General features: G+C 40.4%; 1 protein-coding gene across 1 annotated transcript; it reads right to left on the bottom strand.

The window, feature by feature from the left end:
* Positions 1 to 26886, bottom strand: scamp1 (secretory carrier membrane protein 1). The gene is made up of 9 exons (XM_058415880.1): positions 26687 to 26886; positions 13772 to 13849; positions 13444 to 13551; positions 7879 to 7990; positions 7341 to 7469; positions 3039 to 3198; positions 2410 to 2511; positions 2178 to 2295; positions 1 to 1948 (listed from the first exon to the last, which is right to left on the bottom strand). The coding sequence occupies exons 1-9, from the start codon at positions 26741 to 26743 to the stop codon at positions 1799 to 1801; spliced, it is 1014 nt and encodes a 337-aa protein (XP_058271863.1). The 5' UTR covers positions 26744 to 26886; the 3' UTR covers positions 1 to 1798.
* Between the last annotated feature and the right edge of the window lie 258 nt (positions 26887 to 27144).

Genomic DNA, 27144 nt, shown 5'->3' on the forward strand with positions numbered 1-27144 from the left:
TTAAGTAGTTCATTTTCTTATTTTATTCCTGTGTTAATACAATAAATATACAAAACTCAAACTACTCGACATGCGACTGCAGAGGGAGACAAGAGTGCATTTGTACAGTACGATGAAATTATTCAGGACGACAGGCAACCACTCGTCAATTATTATTATTAATTTTTTTAAATTTTTTTTACAAAATATACAAATATCCCTTAGGTTTGCTCGAACGGACTTCGTATCACCACTTCCTCAGTGTTTCAACTAATAATGTCATTGTGTTTAAAAATCACAACTTAAAAGCCACAATTCAACGCAACACACGCACGCACAGGCTCACGTTACATCTTCCTATGGACCTTCCAACTTGATTCGCGTTAATATAGAACGAACATTCAGGTGCCATTTGTTGAAACGAAGTTCTAAAAAAGGAAGAACGACTTGCAGCAGCTCATCTCGAGATGATAGAATCAGAAACCCTACAATAGCAAAAGGAAGTGGAACGACAATTAAAAACGAAGCTATGAGGAAAACTGTCTCATAGTAACGTGTTCGTGTGACTGTGTGTCTGTGTGTTAACATCCAAGTAACAGTTCTGAAGTGAATACTGTAGAGAAGTAACTGAAACCTCCACACACACACACACACACAAATGCAGTCTCAAAACACAGTCAACCCATAATCTTGGGAGTTGTTTCTCAGAGCTCAAAGCTACAGGGTTGCATTAATTAATGATAAATACAAAAACATAGTCTAAAACCTAAAGTGTCCGGTTGGACAGAAACGATAAGACAACTTGAATTCATAAACCTAAGTGAGATCACTTGCCGTGGAGTTAAACAGCTTAAGACTCACTCAAATTCACTTAACACGCATTCTCTCAGGCACACACACACACTCCAAAACTAGTATGGTATCATCTTTTCTCAATTTTTCTATGTTTCAGAAGCGTGCCATTAGTGAAACAGAAGTGGGAGGCTTTCATTGCAGATAGTATCGTCCTCTATTAGGGCTTTTACTTCACATCAGCACCCTAAAACTTCAGAATCAAGACCTGGACTGAGGCTTAGTGAGCTTCACAAGCATGTCTAACGCAACTCTTGTGTTTGTAGGTCATTGAACAAGCCTCAGAAGCAAAGTGAAGGAGCTTCAACTTATTTTTCATAAAAGCAGGAACAGCATGTAAGGCAGAATTGGAGATTAAAAAAAAGCAACAGAAGAGCCACCTGAATCTCCCACTGGGTGCATACGGTGAGGGACATTCCTTCTGGCCAATGAAAGGCAAGAATGAAATGCTTGTTGGTGTGAGATATTAGCAGATTGTGTTGATGACTTGGATGGCTCTGTTCACTTTGGATGTTTACAGCAAGTGGACAGAATCCTTGCTGACATCACTTCCTGTTTTTTTTTTTTGTTTTAATGAGGTGCATGATTCAGCACACTCTCAATCAGATTGGAGAATTGGAGAGTGACTGGGGTATAACAAGCGTGCACGCGCGCGCACACACACACACACACACACACACACACACACACACACACACACACACACACACACACACACACAGTCTCAGCGTAACAGCCTGTGGAGTGCATCTGCTGAGTGAAGGGGGTGGCGTCTCAGTCAGCCAATGAGCCAATGGAGTGCACAAAGTCGATGAAAGGGCGGAGTCGGGGATCCTCCACATCTGAAACAGGCTTACAGATGACTCACATGTCAAAGGAGTACAGTAAGAAAGAATGAAAAAAGGGGGAAAGTGGGAGGAGCTTGAAGTTGGGCCCTCTTTTGTTGTTGTTGCTCTTTTTCGGCCCATCAGAACTGCTCTTTGAACGCTCCGCGAGCAGCGGTTGAGGCGGCGTTAGCGGCCGCTGTTTGAACTGTTTTGTTGGACATGACGCCGGTGGCGAATTCCTGTTGGGCCTTCTCAAAGCTTGCACCAGTGGTCCGATACAGCCCGTGAACCTACACAAACACATTACGTTACATTACATCATGGTACATAGTTAAATGTCTATAGTTAAACTTTTAGTGGTTCTGTATTGGAAAAAGAAACTACAGAGACCCCCTAAGCTTGGAGAAATTGTATGACACACATCACCACCATTAATTCCACAAACTAGCTTCTATAATTATTATTGAAGATTCTCTTTATCCACTCACTAACTTTCCCATCTCAGACAAGCAAGTTTACCTTTTTAAACATGATGAGGGAGATGACAGCAGAAGCGGTAAACAACGCAGCAATCAGGATCATGATGATGCCGACAGGAATGCTTTTATTAAGGCCGGTTAATGCCGAGATCCACCCACTAGGCACACACACACACACAGAAGAATAAACACCACAAACACACAGAGTTTTCATGTTCATTTCCATCCGCAGAGTTACATTAGCATAATATGGAATGTGCATGTGGGAATACCTGACTCCCCAGCCTGTGATGCCAATGGCCTGAATCACATGGACACCAAACTGACAAATGTAGACGAAGAAAAAGACAAAGAAGCGGAAAGAGCTGTCACTCCTGTGAGGAGAGAAAGAGAGAAAGTGAGTATTGTTAAACGTGTCTGTGTTTACTGACCAAACACATGCATTACAGTCGGTTTGTGCTAGTTTACATTTACATATAGGCTGATGTTTCATATAAAATACATAAGAAATAAAACATGGGAGATTCTTTTATAGGAAAACAATCAACTGTGAGGTTGATTATTTTCCTATATTTTCACTTATGCCACAGCCATTCACCAGTGCTAGCAATATTTTATTTATTAATAAACACCATGTTTTTTGGATATATTCATAGGTTTACCCATCTTATCAACTGATGTTATAGCAGTAGTCATTCCCTCGTTGTGGAATAATAAGTTATTTCCCCACTTGACACCTATCATATAACTCACCATGTGAACAAGTACATCCTTTTTTTAAAAACACTTTTTAAAGGTCCACATAAAGAGACTACACTGTATTAATTGTTCAGAGCAGGTCACGCTACACTGAAGATGTAGTAACGTCAGGATAATTCAGTGGAGTTTGTGTGAATGTTACCTGAATGCTCCATACAGAGGTCTGTACCAGCAGACGAACGAGCAGGGAGTGAAGAGCATGAACCACAGCATGGCCAGGCCAAAGTCAACACCACGCAACGAATCGACGCAAAACCATGCCAAGCAGCCAAAGATGTTCAGGAACAGTGTTGCTGTGTGGACTGGGGAAAAAAACACAGAAAAAAACAAATCTTCACCAAAGTCAGTGTATAGTATAGCAGTGAAACCATTCCCACATTTAGCACTTTACCCTCACCAAAATGCAGTATGAGGTTAAAGCACTGAAGAAACAAAGGACTTAATTGGAGCTCTGATGAGCTGTTTGGACATGTTTGATTAAACCCATAAATTACTGCCCATATCTGATGCCCAATGCTTATATAGATTTGTGTAAAATACACGATATTGCCAAAAGTTTTGGGATGTCCCTCCAAATCATTGAATTCAGGGGTTGGGCATGGCCCCTTAAGTTCCAGTGAAAGGAACTCTTAATGCTTCAGCATACCAAGACATTTTGGACAATTCAACTTTGTGAGAACAGTTTGGGGATGACCCCTTCCTGTTCCAACATGACTGCACACCAGTGCATAAAGCAAGGTCCATAAAGACATGGTGTGAAGGAACTTCAGTCCTTTCCTCACCCCGATAGAACACTTTTGGGATGAATTAGAGTGGAGACTGTGAGCCAGGCCTTCTTGTCCAACATCAGTGCCTGACCTCACAAATGCACTTCTAGAGGAATGGTCAGAAATTCCCATAAACACACTCCTAAACCTCGTGGAAAGCCTTCCCAGAAGAGCTGAAGCTGTTGTAGCTGAGAAGGGCGGGCCAACTCTATATTATTCAATCATTTGGAGCAGTGTCCAAAAACTTTTGGCAATACAAGTGTATCTACTGGTTTATTCACCAAGTCTGTGTTGAACATCCTTTACTTTACTAAAAACATTCTTCTACTGTTTGACTTTACAGTACACAGTTATAAGAGAGTATCAGGTGTCATCCAGAAGAGGATGGAATCCATGTGGAGTCTGGTTCCTTCCCCAGGGTGATACTGCAACTGTCACCACTGACTTGCACAATAAGAGTCAAACTCCATGTCCAGTATTCTGTATTCTTATGAGACGGAAAACTGAATTGAATTAGCCCTGTTGCGTTTTAGAAACGGAATGAATATGAATAAAAATAAATGACAAAAGCGGTTTAGTTGAGCACAGCAATGACATTAGACCCCAAATAAAAACTCATTTGTCTGCATCCATGTCATATTCAATATTAATCCTTCTGTCTGCAGCCTAATGCAAAATGGAGAGGAGAAAAGGGTGATTCAATTATTCATTGCTAGAGAAATAAGCCAAGAATCCAGTCTTAAATGTGTGCCTCCCTGTTGAACAATGGCAAGTTAGAAATCCAATTTAATTTTGTTCTGATTTAAAATGATTCATGATTGTATTACTTCTGTTCATAAACTTGTTTTGTTTAAACTAGCTAAACACCTTGCTCCTACATGGGAGTCAAAATGCCTGTGTTACATGTATCTGGCACAAACGTTCAGAACAAAATCCTAATTTGACATGTAGTCAAATTAATAAGGCTAAGAAAGATGTAAAATACATCATACGGCCAAAAGTTTGTGGACACATCACAATCACATGCTCGCTGAATATCCGGTTAGAGACTTTGTCTCCTTTTTGCTATTATAATAAAGTCTACTTCTACTGGTAGGGATTTCCACTAGAGTCTGGAATGTGGCTGTGGGGATTTGTGTTCATTCAGCCACTAGAGCGTTAATGAGATCAGACACTGATGTTAAATGAGGAGATCTAGGGTGCAGTCGGTGTTCCAGTTCATCATAAAGGTGAATGTTCAGGACACTCTGGTTGTTTCTCAGCAACCTTGTGACAAACCGTGTCTTCATGGAGCTCGCTTTGTGTACAGGGCTATCGTCCTGGAACATACTTGGGCCTTTGAAGGAAAATTGTAATGTCACAGCATACAAAGACAATTTAGACAACTGTGTGCTTCCTGCTTTGTGGCAAAGAAGCATTTGTGAGTGTGAGGAGTGATGATCAAGCAAACTCAAGCTCAGTCCATATCAGATTACAGAAATGGCTTTAACCACTTACAAAATGTACACAAGAGTGTCTTATCACAAATGTCACACCCATCACACAACAAACAAACTCAAATAACACACCCGTGTGACATGCTCACTTCATGCTCCATGGGCTGTTTTGATATTGTGAACAAAACGTCTAGCCAAGGCACTCAGGACAGGTAGATTATGTATCTGGGTAAAACTAGTTATCAGTTTTTCACGCATAGTTGCCTGGCCAGCATGCACAGCATGTAAGTCTCCCTAATCACTTCACACAAGTCTTTTCATGTTTTTAAATGCAACTCTACATAGATTTCTCTGTATAAAGAGCATAAATTAAATATGTAAAGAAAGCCTTTAATTACAATATTTCATTAAACAATAATCTAAACAGAAACTCAAAAACAGCTATAAAATCTCTCAAAAGACTTCAAAAAAAGAAGTTTTTACAAAACAGTCCATTTTTTGGTTCTCTAATGATTTAGGCAAGCAGGAGCGTGTGATCATGTTACAGCAGATCTAATTTGGAGCTCCACTTAAGAACGGTGAATCATCTCAGCAATACACAAACGCTGTATCTGTTACAGAAAATGAAACATGGAGAGTTTGGTGCATCACCGGTAAAATGTGCAGAATAAGTGGTCAGGTAAAGTCACAGACCATTTTAATAGGAACCCCTGTACCCTTAAACATTAATTCTGTCAGCCAATCATGCGGCAGCAGTGCAGCGCATAGAAACATGCAGATACAGGTCAAGAGCTTCAGATAACGTGCACATTAAAAATCAGAATGGGGAAAATGTGAATTTGACTGTGGCATGACTGAAGGGCTGGTTTGAGGGGTTTTCTTTCAGAATCTGCAATTTTTTTGCACACAGCAGTCTCTAGGGTTAATACATAAATGGTGCAAAAAAACAAAACAAAACAAACAAAAAAAAAACCCCAGTGAGTGTCAACTACGTGTATGAAAATGCCTTGTTGATGAGAGATGCCAGAGGAGAAGGGCCAGGCTTGTTCAAGCCGACAGGAAGGCTACAGTAACTCAAATAACCATGCTATACATGCATGATAAGCAGAAAAGCATGAAAGCACACAAGACGTGCTAAACATTGAGGCTACAACGGCAGAAGACCAGCTCATTTCTGTCAGCCAAGGACAGGAATCTGAAGCTACAGTGAAGGAAACAGAACTTTTTCCAATCTTCAGCTGTACAGTTTTCACTGGTAACCATGGAGTCATTGATTAGAATCCTAAAACAGTCCTCCTCTGTTGTCTGGTGTGTTGTAAAATACATACAATAATTACTGATAAACATTCATATTGAATGATTTGAGGAAAATTGGATTGTGAAACATTTTTGGCCACCAGGGCCATATCAGACAACGGCATACAAGATGAAGATAAACATATTAAGTGTGCTGTAATGAAACAACACACTGGCAGCTCAATGACACTTTATCTTCTTCTGTATTGCCCCTCATGGAGTAAACTACTACTCCTCTAGAGCTTAATTCAACATTATGAATCTTCAAGTGTGTGTGTGTTCATGCTAAGCACACCAAAATACTTTCACACAAATCTTAGCTCACCTCACCTCATCATTCAAGTGTGCCAAGCTGTGCGCAGGGCTACATGTTTACAACACCAAGTAGGTGCAGAATTCAACTGAAATTAAAATTCTCTCATGGTCTTACGATGTCCTAGCACGTCCAAACCTGCCTGCATAGCAACAGTCCCGAGCCTAAAATTTATTTTGTGAGAATTCATCACTCACATACCTCAATCCCCAACCACAGATTTCTATTCACATTGTCTGCAAACAGCATTAGGTGTCCTCTGTCTGTCTGTCTTTTGGACATTGACTATGATGATTGCATTGTGTCCTCTGATGTGTGCATTATGCTTTCAAAGTGTGTGATGGTCTGGGAAGACCTGACAGGTGAAACCTTTTGAAAAAAAATATATGAAAAATCTGTTTTCAGACAAAATGGACATCACAAAATGGACATCTCTGCCTAAAGATAAAACCGTAGCTGAGCGTGATTTTTTTCGGTCACAGAATAAATGGCAGGCTTGGCTAACGTTGTTGAACAAATTACGGCAACTTTGAAAGACAGAAAGTATTTTGTTCTGCATTTAAAAAACAAAAAGACCTTTAGCTTCAAACAGCTTCAGAGAAGTGGCTTATGATTGGACAAAAGACACTCACACATCCACAGGTAGTACATGATCTTAACTGTCTTCTGAAACTCCACCGGGATGTCCACTGATATGTCATGGTAGAAACATGGACCCACAGGAAACTTCTCAGGCAGTGGTGGCCAGTTATTTTTCCTCCCTGAGTGAAAAGAGAGACAAACGGGAGAAACTGTTAACACTTAGATATCAGTTTTAATTTTATCGGCGTGATTTTCTCCATAATTGTCCCCAGGCAAGCAGAATAAAAGAAATGCAGCAGCTGGAAAGGTAATTTAGATTACTAGAGAAATGGTAGAATGTAAAATTATTAATCACTTGAAGCAATTAAGTTTTTCCATTTAGATCACGTAACCCTTATTTTGCATTTAAATTGGCCTCTCCCTTCCCATTATATCAGAAGAAGGAATTACTTAATAATAAGAAAAAGCATAATAAAAGGGGAATATATCTTGAATTTGCCTAGCTATTCTGAAGAAACCGAAGACTTCACATATGATACAGCACAAGAAAATGTGCTTCATTTAGTAAGTGGCTAATTTAGTCCACACCTCCGGATGCATTGAGTGACTGCATCTCTCTCTCTCTGCGGTCCAGCTCTGCGGCTTTCCTCTCCAGTTCTTCCTGCCTCCTCAGCAACTCGGCCTGGGCCCGTGCCTGATCCTGCAACACACACACACCGCATTACAATGCACCCCGTTACAAGTCATGTTGAAAAGGTGACAAAGGGAATCTGGTCAACAGACGCAAACTCCATACTGTTATATGTGTTATATTATGTTAATGCATTAGGTTTCACTATGTTTGGGGGGAATTTAACAAGCACTTGTCATCTCTCCTGGATTAAATCCAGCAACACTCTCTCTCTCTCACACACACACACACACACACATACAGTGTAAAAGGGAACAATAAAAAAACGTCATGTATGCACCGGGTTTCATGTAGCCTTTTATTTAGCCATCTATTTACACAACTGATGGAACCTGATAACCCAATATTCTGCGTACAAAACTTGCAAGAGAGTAACTCCATGAATACCCAAAGAAAACAATGTTTTTGCTGTGAAAACAGAGTATTTTCCTGTTGACGAAATCCTCCTACACACTCTGCTTCCCTTGTGCAGAAAGCAGACTGTTTAATGATGTAGTTGATATGAAATATAGGAAAAAGCATTTAGGAGCTGAAATTGATAGTGGACTGATAAAAACATTATTGAATCAGTGTGTTAGGTCTCCTGCAGGTGTGTGTATGTGTTTACGTGGGCTATGCCCCCTGCAGGGACATACTAGCGCCTTTCGGTTCGCCTCCACAGCCTGTTTTTAGTTGCAGTGAAGAAACCTAAGTGGATTTTTCTTGTTTGCTCCAAAACACCGGCATTTCAGCTCCGCCACAGACTAACTCAAAGTAAACATGAAGAACCAGGATGTAGGTTCTCTGTATGATGATTTTCATCTGAAGCTCAGAAAACGAGCGGGGTTTCCTCATGGTCGCATCGTTACAATAGAAATTTAACTCTCGAACAAGTGCTCAGATTAACATTAGTTCCTTCTTCTGACTCGTTATTGGATTTAAGGTATATAAAGTTGACACAGTGCCTTATGACTGCTCTCAGTTCAGCGGTTCATAGAAAAATAACGATTAATGAATGTTAATTTTTCTATGTCTGCAAACATGTTCCTGTTATCACTTAAGATATAGGCGCTACAAACAGTTGTTTCCTCACCAGCCTTTCATTCAACATTTAAATGACTAAACTGTGACGCTACTATCAGAGCTGCTGTTACAGAAAACTAATCAACAATTCTTCTGCCCAATCAGATTCAAGAATATTACAGGTATTTCTGTGGGGTGCTCTTTGTTCTGTTTTTCATTTATGCACTGTTGCTAAATGACACCAAACTTGACAATAGAACTCATCTGGTGGCTGGCTGAAAGAACTTTTGTCTTTTGTCAAACCTTCTGGCACTACAAGGTCCTACAAACAATGTGAAGAGTGTACGTCACTTCAGGGATCAAAAGTGCCCCCCAACCTCCTTATGACTGGTCAAGTGATCCTTGCATAGGGCTATGCCTGGTCATGTAACTCCTCATGTGACCATGTGTTTTTTTTTTCCCCCTACAGCCAAATTCTAGCTGGCACCATTTCTCCTCACACACACACACACCTTGTTCATTCTAAATGTATTACACAATGTTTAGAATTTATTCAGATTTGGTCTTTTATGTGTCAACTGTCATATTTTGTAGCTTATCACTGCATTAAGAGACTTGAATAAATGAATAAATCAAATCACTCCCCATGTTTGTCCCCCTTTTCAGGCAATGCTCAATTCCCCCCCTCTGGCCATGCTGAATTAAACATCCCACCGTATGTCCCTGATGGCTGAGGGGTGTACCATGTGCTGGTTAAGGGGGTTTTTAGATGTCACTTTTCTATGGGGGAAAACATACTTTGCTGATGTAAATTATAATCCAGTACTTATACTTAATCTACTTAAGTCTAATAATATTTGTATGCACAGTGCTGAAAACGAAACAGGGTGAAGAAGCTGCTCATATTTTATGTACACTTTTCTTGCCACATGTTTTAGGATTAGAAGTTGTAACCTGATTGTTTTCCAGTGTCAAAGCAAACTTACAACACAATCCGCTGACTACGCAATCCCAGAATAAGAGAAGGGTTGTTCACACTTGAACTAGTGAACCCTGGATCATGGTAAACCCTATGGAAACAGAATTCGTATTTCTTAATCCTTATCTTATTTCATGGTTGCTCATAATTTTCCCAACAACTAATCCTGGGGCATTCATAATCTGACATTTCACACTGTACATTCTTAAACCCTGGCTTAACCATCTTATTTGCATATTCGCTGTGTCAACACCAATGACTAGATAAATATAGCTTGTGACCGGTTTAAAGAACGGCATGTCTCTTGTCTTGTTGCTAAGCATCTAACTGTAACACTGCATCGTTTCACACTGGACATGACTAGCTCTGCAATGCGGGGTTAACATCGTGTAAGTAGCACCATCCCAGCTTCATAACCCTATGTAAAAGGCGGTGCTAATCCCGCTTCTAAATAACACGGGTGAGACGATAACCCATGGGTTAAGTGCGGTATGAAAAGCCCTAGTACGAGTGTAAACAAAGAGACTCCTTCAATATGATACTCTCTTATTATACTATAAGAGGAACACTGTTTGAGCATTATCTTTTTGTCTTACTAAACATTTAAAGCATTTATCTATTCGCTTTATAGCCGTCTAGGGAACTAAGCTGTATTATACTGTAGCGACATGACCTTATGTGGCACAGCAGGTCCTAGTGGACGTTCACTGTGGTGGATATTCTACTGGATTTTAAATGCTGTAAAAGAGAAAAAAGATAAAGAGTGTTTTTACCTATTCAAAATACAGCTACAACAAGACCTGCAGCAGGTTTCATGATGGCCATTCCTCCATTTTTCTCTCTCTCTCTGCTCCTGTCTTCCTTTCCTGCCTGTCACACTGGTCTTCACACTCACTCGCATCTGTTATAAGCACGGAGTGTGCTGTCTCAGGAGACACGGCCTGACTGTGTGCGTCTTTGTATCTGTCTAATCTTTGTACCTTATGGATTGAAACAAACTTTTTCCATAATTAGTTCAAGGAAAACAAACCCTTATAATTAGCTGAACCTGCTACGTCACCTACACATTCAGCACTTTATTAGGAGCACTACAATTATCCTGGGTAGAGCCTCATTTTGTTCACAAAACAGCCTCGATCCAAGTCTTAATGTCATGGATTCCAGAGGATTTTGGAAACATTCCTTTGAGATTCTGGTCCATGTTGACATATCACACATTTCCTGCACATTTTTCAGGTACACTTTCATGCTGTGAATCTTCTATCACATTTCAAAGGTGATATACTGGATTCAGATCCAGTGACTGGGAAGAACACTGAACCCACTGTCTTGAAGGCATGCACATGGTCAGCAACGATACTCAAGTAGGCTGTGGTGTTTAAGTGATGATTGATTGGTATGAACATAATTCACTCCTAATAAGGTTCTTAATGAAGTGATTGGGAGTAGTGTTTCGTTCATGAAGGAATCTGTGTTTTTGTGAACAAATTGCTCTCCTTCACTTCCAAGTACTGATTTTTGTTCACTTTACGGTGCAGCCTCAGATTCCTGCTCTTGGTTGACAGGACAGGAACATGAGGGGGTCTTGTGCTGCTGAGACCCACCTGCCTCGAAAGACTCAAACTGTTCATTCTGAGATGCTGTTCTGCTCATTGTTGTATCCTTCCTGACAGCTCGAATCAGTCTGGCTATTCTCCTCTGACCTCTCATATCAACTTTCTGGATGTTTTGTTTTCCTGCATCATTCTTTGACTGTGTATGTTATTCACTGTCAAAAGTATCTCTGCAAAGCTGTCTTTCCTAAAATACAACAACATGGCTACAGACTCAATTATATTATTCAAGCAGCATTTCTGGCGGCCAAGCGCCCCTCTCTGTGAATAGCACATTAACAGACATGCTAAGCAATCACAGGAAAACTCAACTTGGACTTGTAGTTTGATATGTATGTTACCAATGATACGCATGTTTTGACCACAGACAGTGGTGGAATAATCTGACTGGAGGAGGAAATATCTAGATGAACAAATGGGTAGTCAGGCTGTGACATATGGTGCTCTCGTTAATTTAAAAACATCCAGGTTACTTATTTTTTTCCATCAGTCTGGGCCTTTTTTCCCCCACTTTGGGCAAGTATCCAAACAAAACTTATACCTGGAGAGGGGTCTGAATATGAACGTTGCTTCAAAACCATTGTTTAGACAGGTCTCAAAATGATGTGAATTTGGTGAAGACTGGACAAAATTTGGAGGGGAAGTAGTAAAATGGCACTTTGATAGAAGCCTGTTATTGTAAAATTTGTTGAATAGCCTTAGGGCACGATCCTGAAGACACCAACCAAGATTTGTGTCACGGTGCAAGGTTGTTCCTTACTTCCTGTATGGTGGCTTTGTTGTCAGATTTGCTGGCAAATTGGGCAAACCGTTAGAAATATCAAAATTCCCAAATTTGACCCAGTGATGGTGCATGAGGGTTGGCAGCACTTGCCCCAAAATTGGTCATAATGTTCCTTAAACCCTTTCTAATCAGTGTGCCAAATTTCACAGCCCTAAATATGGCATTAATATGGTAGTACTCTTCCTAGGCTGCAATCATGTGCAGCACACTGCCTGGGCAAATAAGACATGGCCAGTCATATAAGCAAGATAAGTTGATAAATGTTGCAATAGTCAGTTAAGGAAACAGAGAGATGACATGAAAATGAATAGGCCAAACATACACACCCACACAAAAAGCTCTACTCAAAGTTGCAGTTTTTACTGCTGAGCTACTGGACTACTTTTGGGGGAAAAAAGGTTGTGGGTGGAAAAAGTCCACAAGTGGTGTTTTTTCAGGCTAGTTACAAACTAGTTAGCAGCTTGGCTAGTTAACTGAAATGAAACCTAATTCATTTGGCAGACAGTGAATCTATCATGGACAGCACCATTTCCATTCACCTGTTACAAGATATTTTGTAAAGATTGGCAGAGGGAACGAGGGATTATAGAGTGTTGTCAGTAGGCGATGAGAAAAAGTCTTCAGTGCTATAATTCTTAAAGCTTGTTTGGGTTAGAATCTTTGCTGAGACCTGGCAACTTTGTTTAGGATTTCGACAGTCCCCATAGCTGTGACCCAATGAAAATTGAGTGGAAGCTGGATATCAAGAAATGGCTGGTCAACTACATGACAAACTTCATAACACACACAAGTTCTTATATTAACTCAAGGGTTAGGAAAGTACTATGTAAAACGTTAGATTATAAATAACCAGGATTAAATATTAGCCACTGGGTAAAGTATGAGCAGTGTGAAACATCCATGAAGATAACCCACAATTCTGTTTACCTGGAGACTAACAATGACCCAGGATTAACTAGTTCAGGTGTGAAAAGCCCTAGTGTGAAGCTGTTGCTTTGGGTATGGCAGTAAGCCCCCCCAGTCACTGTAGGTGTGCTTAGAACGTTCCCTCGTGCTGGTGGAATGAGAATCGATGTGTTTGTACCTGTGTTTGTTGGGGCTGTGAATAAGCTGGTGGTTCCTCGGTGGGCTTCATGATGGCTGGCTGTGTGTTAGCAGTGGGTGGGACTTTGGGACCTGAGCCAGGTGGAGCCTAACACAACAAAATGAAACATTAACACCGTACAGTAGGGTATTGTCCAAATTCGAAAGAAAGTGTTAAAATTCAAAGAAAATTAAAGTTATGTTATCAAATATCTGTTATGAGGTGAGAAATTCTGCAAACAACACCTTTAAAAATGGCAAATACAGCATAAATATGAACTAATATTAAATCATACGATATCCAGAATGTGATATAAAAAGAGACTTACTGGTTTTGTATCTGTAAATGGATTGTACTCCTCCAGGCCGGGTGGCGCGTTTCGCGTAACTTGCGTCACCGAGGGATCCTGGAAAAACCCAGAGAACAAAGAAGTTTAATCCGGGATAAAACAGACTGAGGATAACCTCTGCAGTTCTGCTAAAAACAGAATCATCACTCGACTCATTGATTCGCAGTAATCCCTTTGTCTTGGTGAGAGCCACAGAAATAGTACGTCTGTTGCGTTTACTACTCCATTGCACTACAAACGGCATAGTGAACACATCCAGCACCACACACACCAGAGTCAGTTGTTACAGATCATCACCTAGGAGGTCACGTCAAAAAAAGGTGTTAAACTGTGCTGAGATGTGCTTATTGTGGACACGTGATTTACATCATTATATTACAGATTCAGTAAGCTCTTGTGCCTTGCCGATGGGGATGAGACCCTACCCATCAGGGCAGAAATGTATCGTAGCAGGATAAAGGTGATGAGTCAGAACACGTTTGTATTAAACCGAGGTGAACAAAAGCACCCCACGGTTAAACCCATAACAGAGCCACTCTTTTCCTTTTTATCCCTTTAATTTGTCACCTGTCTATTGCTTATTTGCTACTAGTTATTGAACGGATATTTGGTAAAACGCAAGTTTGGAGGAATAAATTCTTCAGTATGGTCTAATCAGTAGAAGGGCTTGAGAAATAATGAACAGAAAGGTCTATTGAATGTCAGCTTGATATTTTATACTGTCCTGCAGTCTGGCAAGCTGTATATCTGATCGCCCGCTCCTGCCCACGTAAGGGTAAGAACCGAACGACTGGGACTTTTTTTTAGTCTCGAGGCACAGCATGACATTGCTGCTCTCTCTGCACCGAAGTATTGCCAAATGGGGTTTTTATTATTTTTTTCCTGGACTTCTCGCTGCCTTACTGTGGACGTAGGGCGTAATGAATACCCAAATGGTATGATTACAGTATGGCTAGCAAGCAAGTAACACATGCTTCCTGCATGGATCGTCATTTTATAGTATCTAGCCAAGTTTAACCACGAGAACGACTACTGAAAAATCACCAAACAGAAATAGATTTAATCCGAACAATGAAAAAGTGCAAAAGTTTAGATGTTTCTCAACTTTGTCGCATCTCTGGCCCACATCAAGTTGCCAACAGTTGCTGTTGATCATGTCAGTGGAAGTCACCAGCTCTTATTGAAAATGAATGATTTCTAGTGGCTTTGTTGCAGCAATTAACAGAAGTCTCTTAAAATCAAAAACGTATAACATTGCCAATAACACATGTAACGCATGGACTAGTGATTTAAATCAACACCCAAACTCTAAAATCTTTGATGGTTTGTACATTTATAGAGTGAAAGAGCTGCGAATGCTGTTGGCACTAATCGGAGGGACTCCTGACATAATAGGCGAGTGTGGATTGTGACAGAGCGGTGAGAAAAGACGATTATACAAACCCTGTATACAAACTTACTTCCGTGGCCAACGTGAACAAATATTACTATCCTGAGATGAGTTATGAGACCAACAGCAAGCAAAAGTGTATTAACAGGAAGCATTTTTCTCTCATGCAGCACATGTTCTCTAAATTGCCTTCAATTACATGAAGAGTAAAGGTCTGAACTTACTTAGTTTCAAATGTATAATAAGACAGACTACATGCAGAGCTGTAACTGAAAAGAAACTGAAGCACTGAAAGCACTGAAATGTGTTATAACATCATGTATAACAATGACGTAATATCCTCATACAACAATGGAAAAGTAGTATGAATCAATCAGACGTGTGTGCACTACACTGCTAATGTGTTTTTTCACAGAGACTGGAGACAAACATGTCTTCCTTGTCAAATGGAGAGACATTTGGGGCTAGATATGATTTTTTATAATTGTAGTTGAGGTGGATTTGGCAACCCTGACTGCAAGATTCATACTTACTTTACTGCATTAAACCTTATGCTTGCTTATGTTATGTGGGATCACAGTCCTGATGCATAGACCTAGTCTCAATGTGAAGCTTTTTTAAACGCTTTTATTTTAAAAGCCTACTAACACGTAGAACTGGGGGAAAAAAAAGACAGGAGTCTTTCTGAATGGAGACTGGAGCGTCATGAGATAATGCTGTGCACGTGACTCGAATACTTCTAGCGGCTGCTAAAATCACACCTTAATTTTTAAAAAAGGTTACATTATGGTTAAAGGGTTAGAGTTTCAGGAATGAAAGCTTACTGATGCTACCTCATAAATGAATGAGCGAATTACTTACTGCTATCTGAGGCACAATGCCACTGTCTGTATTTGGTCAGTGCTCTAACCATTCGGGAACCGAATTTGAACTTAAACCGGTAGTAGGTGTGCGTGTTGGGGGGGTTATTAGAGCTAAAAATATTTTTCATTCACAAATTATAACAATAAGCAACAATTTGCATAACCCAACATTTTTCACCTCCTGAACAAGACATCCTGAGGCACTTTCTGGCAAGCTTTCTACCTTCTTTATATCTGATGTCACTAAGGAAGCACCCTAACCAGGTTTCAAAACATTAATGATTTTTCCAACCCATGGAACGGTTGTTTATATTTCATAACAATAGCCACCAGCCAATAGTGAGCTCATGCATGTGGAAGTGGGCGAATAGCACTTTCCTCCAATTGTGTTAAGATGCTCGGAGACGCCGCATGAGCAGCACTTTAAAAAGAAGCAGTGGCTTCACCTGTCTCGGAGGCAGCATGTGATTGATTTTGCCCTCCTTGGTTAGTAGCAGTTATTTGTTAAGGGAGAGCTGACTGGAGGGAGGGAATTGGCCAAGACTAAGGTGGTTTTCATGCTCGACACTTTTGCTGAGGTCTGAATTTGAGTATGATTGTTCTTGGTGCCCCTGCAGCATTGGTCTGGTTTCAGACTCGATTCAGATTCAGTTGAACCCTGGTGCATTTGTGTTAATCTCACGTCATCACAAACCGCATTTAGAACATAGCTCACCATAGTTTTTTTTTTTTTTTACTTTATTTTGGTGCTTTTATGCACAATAAGACATCTCACCTCTTTTGTGTTTCACAACATTCTCCTGTCACTCATGCTACACGTGTGTTGTGGAAACTAATGATGTCGTCATCGACTAAAACACACTCACAGGATTCACTTTCACGGGAATCATGGCACAGGTCCAGTGGAACTGAACTCTTGTCTTGGGTTCAGTACCGCAGCCTACTTGCAGGTCCACATGACAGCTTTTACAGCATCAACTTGTTAAGCACTGTTTTAGACTAAAGACTGTTTTAGACTCTGTAAACGAAGGAAAAAATTAGGGGTCCTTTAAACAGCCTTTCACTTCAACAACAATAAAAAACAAAACTATGAATAAATCAGACATGTGTGCACACTGCTGTTAACATGTTTCCCCATGCAGAGACTGGAAAAACAGAAGAAAAATATAACTCCCTTGTCAAATCACCAATGGTTTTTGGGCTTGTATAATTTTTTAATTATAGATAGGGATGGACTTTTGTTGCAATCTGGCAACCCTGACTGCATGCTTGTAATCCACATCTTTGAAACACTGAATGAAAGTAAAAAACAAATGCTTGCTTGGCTTTTTCCATTTTGTCATGATACATGATCCTTGTCCTAGTCTTAATGTGAAGCTTTCAGGCAATAGAAACTAAATAAATAAATAAGAAAAAAAACAAACAAACAAAAAAAAGAATAGTGAACCTGCTATTCATGTATACATCTTAAAATTTTGTTACATTAGCTAGCTTAATTTAACCAGTTATTTCTTTAACAAGTCTATCACACAACCCTAACTGTGAAGCCCTGCAGAAGAGATGATTTGTGACAAAAGTATAAGTTACAGAATCATGTCCTATAAATCTCCTGCAAAAGCTCATTCCTTCTCCTGCTTAGCGTTAATCTCTAGCGGCGTCTGCGAAGCTAGAGCTAAATCAGATTATCCTGCGACTACTGGCTGGATAACCGTGACGAGGACTGAAATAAAGTGGCAAAAGATAGAATGGGGAAAGAATGAAAAAAGACTAGGCATATAGCTGATGTTTGAAGGCTTCTCTCCCTCTCGACTCTCAAGCAGTAGGGGGATATTTGATGGAGTTGCAGCCTATAATTTCCATCTGGCAGGGAAACGATGATTCCAATAATTTTCCCTTTCTATAAATAGGCAAAAGCAAGAATCTGTGTGACCAAACACAAGAAGGGACATTTCTTTTTCCTTGAATAGCAAGACGGCGCAGGAAGTAATGTGTTTTAATTAATACTCTGGTCCTATACCTGACAAACTGTAGGCATGCTGTTGAAGGAGGTCTGAGTACCTGGGGCATCTCTGGCTAGCCATCAAGAGGCCGGCGCTATGAATATTTCAGACTGTATAACAATGAATGTTTCATGAACCGTGTGCACACACAGACACGAATACACACACAAACACACACACACATCCCCACAAAGCTTACTCAAACTCAAACAAGTACAGAACGTCTTTATAAGAAGACAGATCAGTGATGCCCAACTGCTCTTACGCCATTAAGATCCACTTCCACACCAGTGTGTGTGGTTTGCCTTTAGTGTACAATTTGTCCTGTTTCTAACGAAGGAAACTTGACACCGGTGGTAGCTGATTAGGATCCACACGAGTATGACCTGGATCTGGGCAGCTCTTCGAAGGGATCCTTGAGGGAGGGATGATGCGTCACAGGAATTTAGTTTTTGTAATGCAGATATTGATAAACTAATGACTATTGGATAGAGAATTTTAACATCCAATGATCTACATTAGGGTTTTTCCTTTACAGATATTTTAAAGGCATTTACAGGCTTACACTATACAGCAAAATGTTTGTAGAGAACTCATCACACCCACATGTCCTTTTTGTACATCCTAATGCAGACTCTGTCTCCTTTTGCTGCTATAATAAACTCCACTCTTCTAGGGGCAGAGGTAGCTCAAGTGGTTAAGGCTCTAACTGGAAGGTCAGGGTTCAAGCCCCAGCACTGATATGCTGCCACTGTTGGGCAATTGAGCAAGGCCTTTAACCCTTTTCCGCTGCATCATAGCTGCCCTGCTTCCTCAGCAGGGATATGCGAAGAAAAGAATTCCACTGTGCTGTGATATATGTGTTGCGATAATAAAAAAGACTTCTTATGAAGGCTTTCCACTAGATGTTGGAGCATGATTGTTGGGAATTCTGAGGCACTAGAATCAGACACTGATGTTATGGGTCTGGTGTCCAGTCTGGTGTTCCAGTTCATTACAAAGGTGTCTAATGGGGTTGAGATTCTTCAGTCTAGGCTCTTCCAGACCAGTCGCAAATCTTCAAGTGTCTTCATGGAGCTGCTTTGTGCACAGAAGCATTGACATGCTGCAATATGTTTGGGTCTCTTAATACCAGTGCCGTGAAATTGTAACATCACAGAATACAAAGATAATCTACACAATTGTGTGCTTCTGAATTTCTGACTGTTTGGAGAAGAACCGCAAATGAGTGTGATGGTCAGATGGTCCACAAACATTTGGCCATATAGTGTGCCTGGAATAATCAAATCCGACAAACTGGTGCATGAACGCTTACTTAACCTCTTCTTTTAACTCAAAGCACATGGGCAGGATCAGGCGGTCAGATATTACACTCACACTGGAATGTTGTTCATTAGAATGCAGATTAAAGGAGCGATAGATTTCCAGCATGTGAAATTTCTTTGGACACTGCTGTGAAAATGACCAGCATCTTACTGATCATGTGTTTCCAATATTTGCTTTCTTGTTGTTAGAGAATTCACTGGCCAATGCATCTGTGTTAATGGATCTAAAGTGAACACTAGTACAAATTCATGCAGCAACGACACGCCAACCAGAAAACTCCTCTTGTGATCTGTGCTGTGATGGTACGACAGCGCAATGAGTATGTCCTCCATCTTGGCTTTTCTGATGATTCACGCTGTGATGCATCAACCTTCTATTGGTCACATGATACAAATTCGCAGGAAAATGAGAAAGTTCTTCTTTGCTTTGCAGTAAACTTTCATTTCTGTGCCTCCAGCATTCACATGCTTATGAATGGAAGTCAGTGGAAAGGAAAGTGTAGTGTGACTGCACCTTAGCCTATTTTAGACAAAGAGGCACTGCACTCCGGGTTCACTTGCAGCTCGTATGGGCCGTTCCTCTCCTTTTTTATTCACCAATTCAGTAAGTAAGACTCGGAAATATCTGTACTCGCAGATTACTCTAACTAGGCATTAAACCAGCATGATCGAGTCCCCAATAAAATCCTCACTGCTACAGTTAGAACAGAAGGTTTTTGTAGCTTTATGGTGTTATCCTGCTGCTTTGAGTTCCCAGTAGAAGTTCTGCAACCCTGCCCAGGATTAATCAGTTCCTGAAGATGAATGAATGAATAAACATGTAAGGGCATGAGCTGCTACTTTAGGACTACAAGCTGAGCCATTAAACCGAAATCTCATTGCTGGATATTACAAAACAATATTGGATTACAAACCCCTAAAGATGTATTCTTTGCTCTTGTTAACAGATTTAAATTAGGCAGAAGGCACATCCCCAGCATCTACAGTACTGGCTGTATCATATCTATCAGATGACATTTTCATGCTTTATCTCCACTCTTTTTTTTTTTTTTTAAAGCTCTACCTCCCAGCTCATCTCTTTCCCTATCCGCCTCTGCCTTGCTTCACCTTTCTTTACCCACTCATCTCTTTACAGCTCGTTATTCTGGAGCATGTATGAGAAGTCAGACGTGTGCGTGTGTGTTTCGTGACCCTGCAGGCTCAAACACTGCAAACACGCTTCACATCCTGTTTCTATCCATTTCGTTCCTTCCTCACGCTCCAGCTTTATTGACTGGATATACCGGTATTGTATTTGCGCCGTGGTCCGCATGAAAAACTCTGAGCAACTCAGTGCTCAGGAATACAGCTACCGACACTTGAATGCACTTCACACTCTCTGGACAAATGTAAGCGCCAATGTGCTGCCCAGTTGCCTGGATACCTAATCAGCTAGTCCAAAACGTAGTAGCTGATGTAATATACTAGCATATGGCAAGCTAGTTAGTTAATTAGATCATTAACTGCATTAATGAAGACAAACAGGAGATGCAGATGGTGACATTATGGAGATTAAAAAAAAAAGAAGAAAAGGTTTCGGCTTCGATTTTTGGTCTTCTCTGGAAATTACCCGTTACTGGATATGTTCTGAACATGTCTGCTCTGCACTTCATTTTGCTTGGTTTCATCACCACATACTATTACGCATACATGCTGGCGCTCAATAGCTATGTTTCCGTCCAAGCTACGAAATTAACTTATATGAAAAAATTATCACATGACTCCTTTGTGAATAAAGCACCGTCTGTTTCCTTTCCATCTGGTCAAGAGAACAAAACCATCACTTCCAGGGAAACTGTTTCAAAAGAGCTATACAAATGGATGTTTTTGTATACAATAAATTGCTTACACTTTAAAGTCTACAGACGAAAAGCTATCATACATCTCGTGTTATCCTGCGATTGGAGACGGATGCCTGATGTTTGGGATTCGGAATAGTGAGAGACAGTTCTGGGAGGTAATTACACCAATCATTTTGATGACAGACTTTGGCTAGGGCACTTCAGATGGACAAAAACAACATTCAAGGTGCTTTGCAGTGAAATTGGTATACTGGTCAGTCCAGTTATGTCGACCAACGTCTACAGTTCCCACAGCAAAATGCAGATTATGCACATTGAATAATAATAATAATAATAATAATAATAATAATAAATATTCACCTAAACTGAACACCTATTGCAAATTTCATATAAAACTACATAGCTTCTGGTGGCATACAATACAACAGATGATGCCCTTACAGTCTGTTGTGAATTCACCGAAGCAGACCAGAGGACTCGGAAGTATCTGATGGATCTAGAATGTTTTTGCAGGAAAGAGTTGGGAAATGTTATGAGTCTTACCCTAAAAAAAGACTGAGTACAACAGATGCTTTACCAAAGTATTCATTTACCGGAACATTTTCCCCCCTTATTTTCCCCCAAAGCCTTTCTGATTGCTTTGCATACTGAGGATGGAAAAAGTTCTAATGTGATTTATCTTAGATTCTTTTTCTCTCTCTCCATTTTTTAATGTATCGTATTTTTTTTTTTTTTTTTTTGCAGATTACAGATCCAAATCATATAAAGCACTGTGCCACATCTGGAACAAAGCAGTACTTTAGTAGATGACCAACCTCCATCTTCAGTTCACAGAGTAACAGGCTGCCTGAATGGCTAAGGTGCTTTGATTTATACAAGATAAAAAAAAATTTACAGCTTGAACTTTACAGCTTCACAGTTGTGTTACTTTACAGTTGTGTTAAGAAACATGTGTTATTGTGTTAAATATTGAAATATTTCCATTTGGCAGTAAACAGTTTCCCAGCAATCACACCTTCATCATCAAAACGTTCCTGTTTAATAGCTGAGCAAGTCATCCTTCAGACTACATTAAGACTCGGCATGGATTTATAGCTCAGACCGTCTACACCATTCTGCAGGCACGGCTCACGTAACGTAGCACATAGGTGCTGTGGCTCGGCTATTGCTCGGCTATGGCTCATTCAGCATTCACATCCAGCACTGTATTTCGTATTTTCATGCTGAGTCAGCGGCTGTCAGTCAAAGTGCTTCTTCGATATTGAGGGATGTTCCTAGAGTGTGGCCAAGTGCTTGACTAGGTAATTACCACCAGGTCTCGTTGCAATACAAGCTCCCTGTTTGTTATTTGTATGTAACCCTTGCCGACATGTTATCACAGGCTTTCCCAGTGTGGTCTGGATGCTGCTGGAAACCGTGAAGGACACGCTGGATAATGATTCCCTAATAAATTAAATGCAGTGAAGAACAAATTATAATGGCGTTATAATAGCAACGGAAGCTTTTTCACCTTAGCAAGGCAAAAAGGTTATAATATTGTAATTCTGACTGGAGCACAGAGGATCATGAATTATTGATCAAATCCATGCTCTGATCAGAGACCTGAACATTCATTAAAAACATTCTTCCATCACAGGAATGTGTGACTGTTTAGTTTCATTTTTCCATGATACAAGATATCATTCTTAATCTTCCATTTATGATTATGATGTTTCTCCTAGTGCTTTTCTGACACGAACATCCTCACCGACTTGCCAATTTATGCAATGCATTAGAAACACAATGACAACACGCTGGAAGACGAGTTGTGTCTAAAGTCCATGTGCCAGGTCGGTGCCAGGTAAACAGCATAAAGTACGTCACTCAGTGGATCAGTTAACGTGTAAGACCTGCTCTGTGACCGAGCCGATGTTCATACTGCAGACACCTCGGTTAAACCCATCAGCCAGAACATTAAATCCACCTGCCTAGTACTGTGTAGGTCTCCCTTGTGCAGCCACAACAGCTCTGATCCATAAGGCATGGACTCCGCAAGAGCTCTGAAGGTGTGCTGTGGTATCTGCTACCAAGACATCAGCAGCAGATTCATTAACAATCCATGATGTGAGGTGGAAACTCCACAGATTTTTTTTTGTGTGACAAAAATATGCCAAAACTGCAGCTGTCATGTGAAGATCACTTACATTGCAAATGTACAAAAAGTTCTAAAGGACTTTTTTTCGTCTTGTACGTCTTATTATTATTCTTTATTTAGTAAAATTATAAGCCTTGCCACCTCTAAGAATCCCTGATGCACACTGAGGCATTCTCTCTCTCTCTCTCTCTGTGTGTGTGTGTGTGTGAATGTCATGGTAATGAAGCCATGTGTGATGGTGAGGATTGTGAAGCTTTTCATAGGTTGCATTTGTGTGGGTGTCTTGATTGTGGGGGGCGAGAGGGCAGGCCGTGATTAAAGGGATGATAAACAGATGCGCTGCTTTATTATTGAAAAAGAAAAGGATGGAGAGAGGAGAGAAAAGTAAGCCGGTTCCATCCGAAATCTAAAACGTGGAGTGGAGTGGCCATGCGAATCTGCAGCACCATGGACTGTGTTCATGTTAAAAGAATCTCGGAAAGGACCGCAGGTAAACGTAAAGCACACGCGGCTTAGAGGTCAGTGCTGTGATAAACATCTGGGCACTTCTGCATTTCATAACAAAAGCTGAGGAAAGAAAAAATACTGCTTAATCATTTTCACCAAACAGTATGAAGCCAGAGTAAGGATTTTTTTTTTTTAAGAGAAGCAGCTCAGATCTTACAATTGCTGATTAGGTTGGAGAATAGGCTATGTAAGGAAAACCCCACGACGAGGTGCGCCGATATAGGAAACTAATCGATGACAGGAGTGGTGTGATGCAGCTTGACCCAAAGCACCACCGAGACTGATTATTTCCACATAACAGCATGGCCAGAAGTGTTGAATCCCTCTAACATTAATAAGGTAAGATAAATGGTGGACGTCCCGTCCATGTACGTCTACAGTCTTAACGTCAATGGACTTCTGTTTCTATCTGGTTTCTTTTAGACCAGGCTGATAACAAATTAATAATAAAACATGACCATTACAAACACAATTATAGCTTATTGTAGTCGATGCAACAAGAGTGCACTATTTAAACATATTAAGTATAGATATTAGAGCTATTATTTTAGTAGAATTTACATTCTCTGGTCTTCCATCTTAAACTTGTGTTCACTTTAAAGCTCCTGTTGTCCATCTAGTGCAGAACACAGGGGCCTTTTGCATTTCTCGTCCGAGCAATGTACAAATATCGATTTCTCTCAGCAACATATTCAAGAGTTTTAAGCAGATGCTGCAAAGCTGTCTCTAGTTTGTCCATAAATTCTTCATAAGATTTCATCGCACCCCTATTTTGAAGCAGCTCTTTACCTAAAAACGGCTGTTGGCAATATGAGTCACTCGGTAGAGCATCTTAAAATGATGTTATTCTATAAAGTGTGCTTGCTGTGGGAAATACAACAACCGCTATTAATGCCTGGATTATGTGCCACAGAATAACAGAGGCAAGATGGACGCTGTTCATACTCGGCAACGTCGCATTATGATGAAGCCACCGGAGATCACTGTGGTTTTACATTCTGCAACCAGGCGACTCACTGAGCAAGAACGACACCTTTACTCGTGGGAGCGAAATTACGCCTGAATAATATGATTTGAAAATCTTCCGTAAAGCAGGGTTGCTCGAATAATAAGATGAACCCGAAGTTCCAGCTGCGTAAATTTTGTAGATTCAAACATGACTGAATAGCAACCTCAGCAATCACAGAACACTTTAATCATCAATCAGAAGTGGTTATGTTTTGTTACGCAATGCCACTTTTGACCCTTGAGCACTTTTGACTCATAACAGATGATGAGATGGTGGTATTAGGTCTGAGGCAGAAAAAAGTCTGTTTTAATCACTTCATTAAATCAGACCATAGAAAATAACTGAATATAAAAATCATCTCTTTCTGACAAGATGTCTCTACCCACGTAAGGTAGTTCTCTGGTCTGATGAGCGGGTGAACTTCCTTCAACTAAATCATTTACCTCAATGCCACAAGAGTACTTCAACGGCTTTAGTTTTTCTGAGCACGAATCATGTACTGGAGCACATCCTTTACTGGAACCACAATGATTCAAGTTAAAGCAGACAGGATTGCTCCGTACACTGAATGAATCCGCTACGTTTTTTCTTTCCCCAGAACAGAAAGCTAAAATGTTTTTGCTTGGTCTGCATTTAGATGGACACACTCCGTATGTTCTGGGGTGATTTTTTTTTTTTTTTTTACAGCGACACGCTGTGCAGTCATTTCTCATTTCCATTCATACAGTGCAAAAACACCAGATCTTGTTTGTGACACAGATAGTACTCTTGCAAAGCAAAAGAAAAAGAAAAGAAGAGAGCATAGTGTACATATACATTGTAAAATACACCGAGTGACTGCTGTATGATCCGTATTTTCTGAACAGCACACAGATTTGGATTTGGATGGAGATCTTAATCATGTGACTGAACTTGCAGCACTGGCCAGCTGATTTTGCAGACCTTAACATTTAAACCAATCTGAAAGATTAATCTGAAAATGACTCAAGTGTGGGCGATTTGCAAGACCGCACAATGTAAGAAAAGCCTGCCATGTCCATTTAAGAGAAGTGCGATTAAGCTTTGTGATTGCACCATTAGGACATGGCAGGTGAGCACGGCCTTTACTTCGATACTGTGAAATAAAAAAGGATTAGCCTATATTACCAAGATACTAATATCCAAATAAAACAATCAGCTGCCATGCGCATCGGTCCCAGTTCTTTAAGTAGACACCTGAGCCGCCTTGGCTGCTCCTTGTCAGTAAACATGATCAGCAAAGCTCAGGACCAGCAGGTTCAATCGCAAACGGCTCACTGCCTGGTGTCTTTGTGCGCTACACTGCACGAGGGTCCGTTATTTTCTCAGCCTATTTAGTGCACCTACGGAGGGAGCACACAGCCTTTTGGGATTCAGCCTGTGAATACGTTTTTGCTAACGAACCGATTTTAGTTAACGTTGGGGAAAGGGAAAAATAAAACAAAAAATAATTCAGACGCAGTATATCTGGCGACAAACGAACCTTTATTAACTGAAATATATATGTAAATAATCCAGAACAGTCTGCTGAAATTGGGCAGCGCTTGATAACATGATGTCAACTGTATTAAGGGAATTATTAAACAGAGCTAATAGGCGTGATAACCGCCATGAAACGAATACATGTAAATTAGAAGCAATGTAGGTTTAAGAGGAGGATTAAATTCTGTTGCATTAATAAGAAAAACGTATATATTTACAGCCAGGACACTTGCTCAGCAGGGCTGGGTGTGTTAGCTTTAGCTAGCTTAGCTGCCTAACTAACTGACTGATATCGATGAAGGGAAACGGTTGATTTTCTCTTTACCTGAAAAGGGTTGCTGAAGTCCGGATCCGCGAATGGGTTGCTGTCGAAATCCGACATTTCGTGAGTGAACTGTCTTCACGCTACAAGAACAATAAAACCGTAACAACCGTAACACTAATGTTAACCCTCTCCTGCACAGCGGCGGCGGCAGCAGCGGAGGCAGCAGCAACAACTCTCCACTGATCTGCAGCTGCAAAATGGCAGGACCGGAAGTGACGTGTGCGTGCCGTTTGTCAATGGATCAACCGATCACTTCAGAGCTTTCGCGGCGTTTTTATTACAGTAATAATAATAAAACCACAGTTCTATACCGAACTTCTATTTTTATTCTACTGTTTATTGTTTAAAATATTCGACATTTCTAATCAATGCATTATAAATAGGACGTTCCGATCATTTTATGATGGATTTTAGGTTTTTATTTAAGATTCTTTTTTTTTTTTTCCATTCTCAGTATA

The sequence above is a fragment of the Hemibagrus wyckioides genome, linkage group LG18 (genome assembly GCF_019097595.1).
Source record: "Hemibagrus wyckioides isolate EC202008001 linkage group LG18, SWU_Hwy_1.0, whole genome shotgun sequence".
In the NCBI taxonomy this organism is placed as follows: domain Eukaryota; kingdom Metazoa; phylum Chordata; class Actinopteri; order Siluriformes; family Bagridae; genus Hemibagrus; species Hemibagrus wyckioides.